The sequence below is a fragment of the Gymnoscopelus braueri genome, assembly GCF_963280865.1.
Source record: "Gymnoscopelus braueri genome assembly, chromosome: 18".
Lineage (NCBI taxonomy): Eukaryota > Metazoa > Chordata > Actinopteri > Myctophiformes > Myctophidae > Gymnoscopelus > Gymnoscopelus braueri.
The window spans coordinates 22088725-22099953 of NC_137618.1; the positions used below are offsets into that span (position 1 = coordinate 22088725).

General features: G+C 41.6%; 1 protein-coding gene across 4 annotated transcripts; it reads left to right on the forward strand.

Annotated features, from left to right (window-relative positions):
- Window positions 1-3802: 3802 nt before the first annotated feature.
- jam2b (junctional adhesion molecule 2b) lies at window positions 3803-10743 on the forward strand. Of its 4 annotated transcripts, XM_080457196.1 has the most exons (10): window positions 3803-3970; window positions 6625-6690; window positions 7272-7382; window positions 7697-7846; window positions 8197-8381; window positions 8867-8975; window positions 9097-9204; window positions 9728-9746; window positions 9834-9876; window positions 10034-10743. In XM_080457196.1, exons 1-10 carry the CDS (start codon window positions 3919-3921, stop codon window positions 10070-10072), a joined length of 882 nt encoding a protein of 293 aa, XP_080313322.1. In that variant the 5' UTR covers window positions 3803-3918; the 3' UTR covers window positions 10073-10743. The 4 variants fall into 4 exon arrangements, 3 of the variants coding, with proteins under 3 accessions (XP_080313322.1, XP_080313321.1, XP_080313323.1); XR_013934973.1 differs by lacking the exon at window positions 9728-9746 and having other exon boundaries at window positions 9097-9230; window positions 9841-9876; XM_080457195.1 differs by having other exon boundaries at window positions 9834-10743.
- The last annotated feature ends 486 nt before the right edge of the window (window positions 10744-11229 follow it).

Genomic DNA, 11229 nt, shown 5'->3' on the forward strand with positions numbered 1-11229 from the left:
AAAAACTGTGTCCATTCTGATCCATATTGTTGCAGATAAACTGTAATATGTACAACAAGATGGTTCATACTGCTATAAGGTTGTTGATACTCTTCCGCACCTTAATGTATAATCTCCTGTACATACCTGCTGCTATGTGGACCTACCGAAGTGTTATCGCCTTTGTGTCTAACCGTATGCACCTTATGTCTAACCCAGGGGTCATCAAATATGTCTGTACACAGACAAATGTGTCCGTGGCAAGACTTGGCCTCGCCAGTGGTTTTTACTCACCATTATAATTGTTCTTATATAAGACCCAATTACTGAATGTCAGTCTCCAGGTTTTCTTCAGAATATGTATGACACTGATTTACTATGACACTATATATGGCACATTTGGAGTCCACTTGTACAGTGGCTCTCAAACGTTTTATTTTCAAGGACCCCCTTAACTCTGAGAGTTACAGACCTGTAATGGTAATTTAGGGCTATAGCTCGTTATGTGTTTGTCTACTCATTTTGTATATGGCAAAAATATAATTTTGCCAAAAATGTCCACCAAAAGGCAGCATGACGATGATCCCTGTAACCTCATGTAGCCTACCTACTGTACCTGCTGGTTTATGCTATGTGTAATTTATGTAAACAGCTTAGACTTTTGCCTCTGCTTGACATGGTTTCTTTACTGTTAGATTGTTTCCTCCTCGCTCCCCCTGCCCCCCTCCCCTTTTCTCTTTCTGAAAACAACAAAAACGATGGAGCTTGCACAAAAAATAATTTCAACCACTTCTTTACACCTGTAAACCTGTGATGTGAATGCAATGACGTTCATTCTGATTCTGATCCTGATCTTTTTTTTTGCGTACGGTGCTTGAAAACTAGACATGATGCCTAAATGTTTTGCATGCTTAGCAACACATAAAAGTGATAAAGGAACTACAACCAGCTTTCAGCGTCAACATTGTGTGATCTCACTGGGGCTTGGTTTCAGTGCTGATAAAAGTGGGTTGAGAAGGAAATAGATCATCGCATATTTATCTAGTTGATTCAGAAGTGAACTTTGCAAGTTGTGGAACTTTTTACAACACAATAAATCAAGCTGATGGGTTTCGACTCCCCAGCTGATAAAAAAGAGCATTTCTTTCCTTTCCTTTCCTTTCCTTTTCCTTAATAGCTTTCCCTGAAATATTTACTGTAGTCTAATATGTACATCAGATGTACATCAGGATACATGGTAACTATGTGTGTGTGTGTGTGTGTGTGTGTGTGTGTGTGTGTGCGCGTGCATATTATGTGCAGGTGTAGTGAGCTGGGATTGAACCCGAGGCTCCCACTCGCCAGTCCGACGTGTTACCAGTCATGCCAATAGGGCTGAGTCCGACTGGCAGGTCTTTTGCACGCCGGTTCTGGCTACTATGACTGTGGGGGCTACAATCACGACCCCCTGATCTTTGGAGCGCGTCCTCGCGCTTCGCACTTCACGCCGCGGACCACCGTACACGACGTCCCTCATGTTCCTCACGCAAGGATATTACGCTCCTCGTCCTGCCGACTACGCCAGATTGTAGTGAAGTGCAGTGAGCTGGGATTGAACTCGAGGCTCCCACTCGCCAGTCCGACGTGTTACCAGTCATGCCAATAGGGCTGAGCCCGATTGGCAGGTCTTTTGCACGCCGGTTCTGGCTACTATGACTGTGGGGGCTACAATCACCCCCCTGATCTTTGGAGCGCGTCCTCGCGCTTCGCACTTCACGCCGCGGACCACTGTACACGACGTCCCTCATGTTCCTCACGCAAGGATATTACGCTCCTCGTCCTGCCGACTACGCCAGATTGTAGTGAAGTGCAGTGAGCTGGGATTGAACCCGAGGCTCCAACTCGCCAGTCCGACGTGTTACCAGTCATGCCAATAGGGCTGAGCCCGATTGGCAGGTCTTTTGCACGCCTGTTCTGGCTACTATGACTGTGGGGGCTACACAGGCATAGCCTATGTGTACAAACGTATACGCTTGTGCACATGCATGTGTGCTACATTAGGTCCTGCTTGTGGCATATAGCAGCTGGCATCGTACGGTAGTTTGAAAACAGGTGCTAAAACAGACATTTAAAGTGTCTGTCTGTGTGTGTGTGTGTGTGTGTGTGTGTGTGTGTGTGTGTGTGTGTGTGTGTGTGTGTGTGTGTGTGTGTGTGTGTGTGTGTGTGTGTGTGTGTGTGTGTGTGTGTGTGTGCGCATATGGCCACAAATGTAAGCACAAATGTTTGCACATGAACCCAAGTAACTGACAATGAACTCTTCTGTTGATAATAGTTGTGAGAGAAACCTAATAGCCATGATACTCAGGAGCAAGGTCATAGTAGCTCACCCAGCTGTCCCGACCTGCATCGCTGTGGTCCCCCCAACAGGGAACAGCAGCTTGTCAATGAACAATGGCTGTGGCGATATAGGCAACAAGTGGGCTTTCAACTCAGCTCTAGATCTTCAAAAAGTCTATCTGCAAACTTTGTTAGTGTTAACCTGACACATTTTATACGTTTTATTTTGAAGCTGTATTTATCAACACCAATTAGGAGCAACAAAGCCAAAGGCTGCTTGATATGTAACATACATAATAGATTTCAATAAACTGTCTTTTTGTAAACCCCCCCCCCACCAAAAAAAAAATACAATACAATCCTGGGAAAGGTCTGCTTTCTGTTCCTACAACCACAAATAAAAGTGGTCTGCTGCCACTCTTATTTCTTTTAAGACACAACTAAAGACCATTCTGTTTGCTGCCTTTGATTGTCATTTTTCTCTCATTTTTCTTTTCTTTTCTCCTCTGTAACTGTATCTATTCATTTTACTTCTTTTGTTTTATGCATCCTAATGTAATTTTATAATTGTATTATTGTTTCATTTGCTTGATGTTTTGTGTAAAGCACATTGAATTGCCTTGTTGTTGAAATGTGCAAATAAAATTGCCTTGCCTTACCACTGCCAATTAACATAACTTTATGATTTTTGCCAAAGTAAAACAAAAATAGACGATAATAATAAGACTGCAAGTAAAGTTATAAGAGTCTATCTATCTTCTCAGGAAAAAAAAAAAAAAAAAAAAAAAAAAAAAAAATATATATATATATATATATATATATATATATATATATATATATATATATATATCCAGTGGTGGAAAGTAACTAAGTACATTTACTCAAGTACTGTACTTAAGTACAATTTTGAGGTATTTGTACTTTACTTGAGTATTTCCAATTTCCAATACTTTTACTTCTACTCCACTACATCTCAGAGGCAAATATTGTACTTTTACTCCACTACAATTATTTGAAAACTTTAGTTACTAGTTACTTTTCAGATATAAATTATGATATAATGAAACATACATTAACCACTTTAGCCCTATTTTATACATAGGCTATTTTAAAATAGCAGATCTACAAGCTCACAACGCGTTGCATCGCGACGCGTTGTGAGCTTGTAGATCGGCTATTTTAAAATATTTTGTACTTTTACTTTTGGTACTTTAAGTACATTTTGATGCCAATACTTTTGTACTTGTGTAAGTAATTTTTTTATTTGGGATTTTTACTTGTAACAGAGTATTTTTATATTGCAGTATTGGTACTTTTACTTAAGTAAAGAATTTGAGTACTTTTTCCACCACTGTAATATATCCCTCCCTTCCTCTTAAATTCTTTCATAGATAGACTATTTCTCTCAGGCACGCTCCCGAAGTGCGCCGTCTCACACGAACGCGCTCCCCAGTACCTCAACACACGTGCAGTTGATGAGACTTGAGCACATGTGTAGACTTTAGTTGTCCGACTGCAACAAGTTGCATCCTAGTGGTGGAGGTGGTGATAACTGGTCACTGGTCAGACATACACGTACTCAGAAACCTCAGACGGCTGCGCTGGACTCTTCACGGACAAAACATGTGTAGCTTGAAGATTTTGCCTTTACTTCTTCTCATCACCTTGATACAGAGTAAGATATTTTCAGATTTTCTGAGGAGATAAGACTCTTAGTTATAACTTTACTTGCAGTCTATTATTATCGCCTATTTGTGTTTTACTTTTGAAAAAAATCATAAAGTTATGTTAATTGGATTTAATTCGGCATGTATCCAAAAACAAGTGCCTAGACAGGCACTGAAGAGGAGGTTGTAATCATTATCAATTGGAACAATGTTATTACATTCACAAACACATATTACTGTAAAGATTGTATGATCTCTCTCCCTCTATTTTTACATTTTTGTTTGTTTCTTTTGTTTTTACAATTGATTCTCTTTAAGATTTTGGTGAGTGGTATATATAAATGTGTGTGTGTGTGTGTGTGTGTGTGTGTGTGTGTGTGTGTGTGTGTGTGTGTGTGTGTGTGTGTGTGTGTGTGTGTGTGTGTGTGTGTGTGTGTGTGTGTGTGTGTGTGTGTGTGTGTGTGTGTGTGTGTGTGTGTGTGTGTAGACCAATTATTTGTTTACCAACATTGAGACTGGATGCACAGGTGATTGTTTCACGCAATCAATTCTCAACCTGCTGTTTTGGGGTAACCCCCTCTTGTGTGTTGACTGGTGAGGCGAGTCCTTTCCTTTCCTTTCCTTTCCTTTCCTTCCTGTCCTTTCCTTAATTGCTTTCCTTCTTTCTTTCTCTGAAATATTTACTGTAGTTTAATATGTACATCAGATGTACATCAGGATACATGGTGTGTGTGTGTGTGTGTGTGTGTGTGTGTGTGTGTGTGTGTGTGTGTGTGTGTGTGTGTGTGTGTGTGTGTGTGTGTGTGTGTGTGTGTGTGTGTGTGTGTGTGTGTGTGTGTGTGTGTGTGTGTGTGTGTGTGTGTGTGTGTGTGTGTTAAGGGGTCTTTATATATATATATATATATATATATATATATATATATATATGCACAACGAGGTAATAATTATTAAGTGAAACAATACTAATTACATGAAAGATTCATATACTATCTGAGAGAGAGAGAGGCTGTGTGTGTGTGTGTGTGTGTGTGTGTGTGTGTGTGTGTGTGTGTGTGTGTGTGTGTGTGTGTGTGTGTGTGTGTGTGTGTGTGTGTGTGTGTGTGTGTGTGTGTGTGTGTGTGTGTGTGTGTGTGTGTGTGTGTGTGTGTGTGTGTGTGTGTGTGTGTGTGTGTGTGTGTGTGTGTGCGCGCGCGTGCTTTTCCATCTCGAATCCTTGAGAGGCTGTCGTCCTTCCGCGAAGGAAGATCTTTAAGGGAGGTGTGATTTGATGTGTGATTTCATTAGGGACTGACTTGAAGATAAGTGGGGAGTGGTGATGGGGGTCTGTGTTTACATTGGACCCTCTCTGATGCTGTTCAAACAGATTCTGAGCCTGATGAGTTTTGTCACAGAATCAAAAGGAGATCCCACCGTTTTAGTTTGGTGATAGCCTCTGGTTGACCCACTTGCTAATTGGACGGTGGACCGAGATTAAATCAAGCACATACTATCTTTAAAGAATGCATTTGAAGTCGATGAGAGAATGTTGACATGGTCATGTTCTTTTATTTTTTTGAATACAATATCAATAATTGCACACGTTCATGCATGTCTACTGCGTGTGTGCGCGTGGGGTGTTGAAGGGAGACGTGCATGTGTGATTGGTTTAAAACCTTCTGTTGGGCCAGCTGAGAAGAGTAGGGTTACTGTATATACAGAGAGGCTTTGTGCATATGGAGCGCGCGCACATGCATGCACCCGCACCCGCACCCACACACACACACACACACACACACACACACACACACACACACACACACACACACACACACACATATGCTTTCTTATGGGTGTTACTTGTGTGTGCAACTGCAAAGTGTGTGGGTGTGTGTGCGTTTAGGGTCATATCATGAGAGAAGGTGATTAGGTCAGGATAGACCAGCCCTCTAACAGCTTGTCAGAGAACCATCTATCACCTGCATTCCTGCACTCTGCCGTTCCTGGCACCACCACAACGTACACATTCTATATGTTTCCAAGTTAATCTTTATGTGTCTGTCCACACAAAGTCGATACATGCTATGCTTGATATGTTGTTTGTATTTATTGCAGCTTTGGCTTTGTTTGTTGGAGGTGTGGGAGTGCATGATACAACGACGATATACAAAGTATTTGTATCTCGTCTGGGTAGTTTATGATGTCATTCCACAGCTAATTCCCATGCCCTACTTTATCTGCTTGTCTGTCTGTTTGTCTGGTTTTTCTCTCTGGCTGGCACTAATGTTAACCCGGAGCACCCGTAGATTTAAGTGAGTTTGTAATAATTTTCTCATTTGAGTACCATTCGATGAATCAATAGTCTCTTGATACAGACTGTTGGCTCACACAATTTTCAATTGTGGAAGAGTTGTATGGCTCGGGAAACTAATGAATCCATTATCTATTTTACATGTTATTCTGTCTTGACTAATGTGATGTATGGTTGTAAACATCTAAGGACACAACACAAGACAGCTCACTTGTTATTTCAAATGCTGTTCTTACATCAGGTCCTTTTATTTCCACACATCAAAGTTCAAGACAAGATACACATTTGTTTCAATTTTCTTAAACAGCATTACTTTGATAATATACAAAACAACCAAGCTTACCCTTTTATCATGAATGTTGTTTTCAATTCCAGGCCCTGCCTCCCTCTCTGTGACAGTAAGCAGCAGCAAACCCAAAGTGGAGGTTCATGAACACACAGGTGATTAAACAAGGGAAATGAAATGAACCAGAATTATAGATACACCATACTTTATTCATTTCTCAGAACAACATTGAGGTTAAACTACTTCTTTATTGTATCACTGTAACATCACTTACAATTTAAATTGTCAAAACCCTACCTATCCCTTAAGAAATCACGGCTTCAAATTTTAAAATAAAATGAAAATGGAAATGAGGACATAGAAACAAATATCACACAGCAATAACAACAGGGTTTAAGAGTGTAGTGTAGTCTATCAGAGAGTTGTCTTATTCTAGGTCAATTTTTACATGCCACCATGTTTTGCCAATATAACAATTAAAAAGTACCATCATTATTTCATTATTTGTCCAAATCATTTTGTAAGACGAGTATTTTTGTCGTGGGTATCTTATTTAAAGAAAACAGCAATCCAAATCCAAACACTGTAAAGATAAAACCGTGTTCTGACAATTCTTTCAGCACATTAGTGATAAGCTATTTTTCCTTGATTCAAATGTATGTTTATGTGTACGTGCAGTATTTGTACTTCTATTCGCACTTACTGTGTTGTGATGCTGTGTTTTGTGGACTCCCAGATGCTGTGCTGGCCTGTGACTTTAAGACTGAAAAGGACCAGAACCCTCGTATTGAGTGGAAGAAGAAAGGAAAAGGGGTGACATTTGTTTACTTTGCTGGCAAATTTAGTGGTGAGCAACTGATCTTTATTACACGTTTTATTGTGTCATCTTTTGTATTGAGTGGAAGAAGAAAGGAAAAGGGGTGACATTTGTTTACTTTGCTGGCAAATTTAGTGGTGAGCAACTGATCTTTATTACACGTTTTATTGTGTCATCTTTCTTCAGTATCACTCCCTGTCTTCACAGTATTCTTGTCTTTCTGTATTCTACTGTTTGAATCCATCCCATTGTCTTTGTGCCATTCTTAGTTAACCTTCATCTCCTCCTCTCTCTCGCTCACCTCTCCATGGCTTCTGACCCCATGTATGTACTCTTTGCTTAAGGATCCTATGCCGGACGAGCCAAGATAGAGGGGGCCACCTTGACAATACACTCTGTTACCCAGAAAGACTCAGGGGAGTATCGCTGTGAGGTCACTGCTACTGAAGACCATGTCAACCTGGGAGAGACAACTGTGTCCCTTAATGTACTGGGTAAGACACCAAAGGACTATTCTGGGGGGGAAAAAGTGCTCAGACTTTGACGATTGGTCAGCCTGACGTGTGTGTGTGTGGTGTGTGTGTGTGTGTGTGTGAGTGTGTGTGTGTGTGTGTGTGTGCGTGTGCGTGTGCGTGTGCGTGTGCGTGTGCATGTGCGTGTGTGTGCGTGTGCGTGCGGTGTGTTGTGTAGAAATGTGTTGCAGATTAGAAAAAAGTGTTTGGATAAAATGCATTGGTGCAAATTAGCACACAAGTGTTGGACAAAGGAAATGAGAAACTTTAAGATGCTAACATACTTTTTTGCCTTTAGTGACTAAGTGCTTCTTCCCCCTCTCTCCCTTCAGTGCCCCCCCACGTCCCGTCCTGTGAGGTGCCCAGCTCTGTAATTGCTGGGGCAGGCCTGGAGCTTGTCTGTAAGGACACACTCAGCATCCCTCCTGCCACCTACAGTTGGTACAAAGACAACAAGGCACTGAGTCCTTCATTGGACACTTCCTCCTATAATATGGACGCAAAGAAGGGAACGCTGGTAAGCACATAGTGAAAAGTATGCAAATGTACATGCTCAAATGGATCTTTCTACGCAAAAACATGCTTGCACTGACATGGCAGCAGATGCAGACAAAGACAGAAGCAGAAGTATACACAGTAAAATGTCAAGTTTTTGTTAATGAGACGTTACTTTGACAATCTGTGTCGTAGAGTATGTTAATAACTAACACAAGCTGCGGTGGTTGCGTTTGGTCCCTACTCTTCTATTGAGACATAGGACAACTACTGGTTGACAAGAGGTATTGCATGAAACACAAATGGAAATAGCTTGCCTTCCCAAATGTGTTCTCTGCTATATCGTAACAGTAAAAATGTTGGTGCTCACGCACGCGACCCGGGTTTAAATCCCGGGAAAGTTACAGATTGCAGCTTTAAATGAACACAGATGATTTTGTTGTGTGCATGCTTGTTGTAATCGTTTTTTTATTGTCCCCTCTCTTCCTCTATAACTATATGGAACAGAAATTTAACAGCGTGTCTAAAAAAGACTCAGGGTTGTATCGCTGTGAGTCGTCTAACAGCGTGGGGGCGCCAAAGAGCTGCGTGGCTCAGCAACTGAAAGTCATCGACTGTAAGTGATTTTGTTGTCTGGGACGAGGCTGCTCATTGCAGCTGCTCAGTACTACAACTTATACTTTTACAATCTACAGCCCATGCAGACACTTTCATCTCACCCTCTCTCTCCCCTACAGATGAGCTGAGTCTGACCACTCTGATAGCTGGTGGTTCAGCCCTGTTGCTGCTAATCTTAATGTGCTGCCTTGGTGTATGTCTCTGCCGGCGCCGGGGTTGCTGCAAGAGTGAGTAGGCTACTGCTAGAGTGCGTGTGTGTGTATGTTTGTGTGTTTGTGTGTTTGTGTGTTTGCGAACTCTGGCGCCTCCGCGCAAGTGGAGCTTACTATGAAACCGTGCTCGGCTTGTGTGTGTGTCTGTCCGTCTGTCCGTCTGTCTGTGTGCAGTATTGTGTGCACTGCCTGCACTGCCTGTGTGCAGCCGCCAGAGTGCGCCAGAGTGCACTACAGTGTGGCTGAAATCCGCCTGCCCATGCACTACAGTGTGGCTGAAATCCGCCTGCCCCTGGGTGACTAATTACACTCCTGAGAGAAATATAGCAGCTACAGTAAAAAAAGAACACATCTAAAAGCATCTAGACGAGTTCAGCTATTGGGATATCTAAGAATTCCATGTCATTTGTGCATATTTCAGGCCGGATGGCAAGTTGAAAGCGTTCGCTTCCCGCGTTCGCGTGTCTTACTTGTATATTCTAGGAACAGCTAAAGAGAGATATTCAGTACTGATTCTTTTTCTTCCTTTTTTTCCCAGAGGAAAATAACAAAAAAAGGTATGTTACATTTTATGATCATTCTCTTATGTGCAGTATCTATGTGTTATTGTTGTTGAACTTAAACTGGAACTCTTTTCCATCCAGCGGCAAGCCCTACAGCCCACCACCTCCTCCTCCCATCCGCAATGTGAGTGATCAAAGCAAACACTATCGTGATCAAGTTTGTTTCAGTGGCTGCCATTAATGTGGGGCCTCTGCCAACTGTTGTTGATAAGTAGCTGATAAAAGGTTCTACCAACAAATTAAAGGAAATGTTTCATTGTACATCTTTCCACTCTCCACAGCTCAAGAACTATAAACATACTCAGTCCTTCATGATCTGAGGGCAAACAATATCCCTGTTTCCCAAGCCACACCAGTCACACACTCCAAATGGCAATATACACAGTTAACAGTCAGTGAAAATATCAGATTGCGACGTGTTGTGAGCTTGTAGATCAGCTATTTTAGGCAAAGATATTTTGTGTGGAGACAAAACAGGAGGGGACCTAGTATAGACCACTGGGGGACTGGGGTCAACTAAGCGTATAGGGTTTAATTGGTCAAGCTGGGCTCACACTACAGTTTTTAAAACCTAACCGCTTTTGAAATCAGGTTGAATCATAAGGAGAATCTTCACAGATGTTCTCTCTAATGCACAACACTACACTACAATATTTTTGAAATAATGGCACATCACACACACTACAGGATTATATTATTAATATTATATTGCCTGGCTCAGTAACACACCACCTCACGTGATCTGAACTCATGTGATTATATGCGGAAGCAGATATAAACAATTGAGCTGTGTAAACTTGCAGTGGTAATGCTTTGCACTGTGAAAAGAGAAAAGAAGCAGAAGTCTAAACGAGTCTGGGTGAACAACAGGTTGTTTCTGTGCAGTCTCCATGTCAAAAGTCCTATCATTGACTTCACGTCTGTCTCCTTGTAAACTTATCTCTCTCGGCTACTGTGGGGGTGCTCGACTGCCGGCTGCCGGCATCACCCCCTGTGGGGGTGCTCGACTGCCGGCATCACACTCGGACAATAGTGATGTAATCATCCAGATTTTAAACGCTAAATATCAAAAACGTTTGATATTATCAGGGTGGCCCGGTGAGTCTCCCAGTTGTCTGTTGGAACTGCGATTCCCTGAATTCAGTTAGAAATAAAACACGGAAGTACCACTCCAAAGTGAATGCTATTGTGGATATTTTGGAACGCAGCAACTTTTAAGAAAAAGTATTTATTCAATTTAAAATAGATAAATAAAAAAATTCCGATGCCAGCCAAATTTTGCCGCAAGTGTTGGGACAGACATTCACAAGTTAAAAATAGTGAATTTATGGTTATTGTAAATAGTTTACCAGTGAAAGATTATATAAAAAAATAACAGTAGTTTAATTGAAACAGATACACATTATGACTGTAAGCAGATTATCGGTTTCCGATCATGGGGTTTCGGACCAGCCTCGAATCAGGAAAACTCCCACGA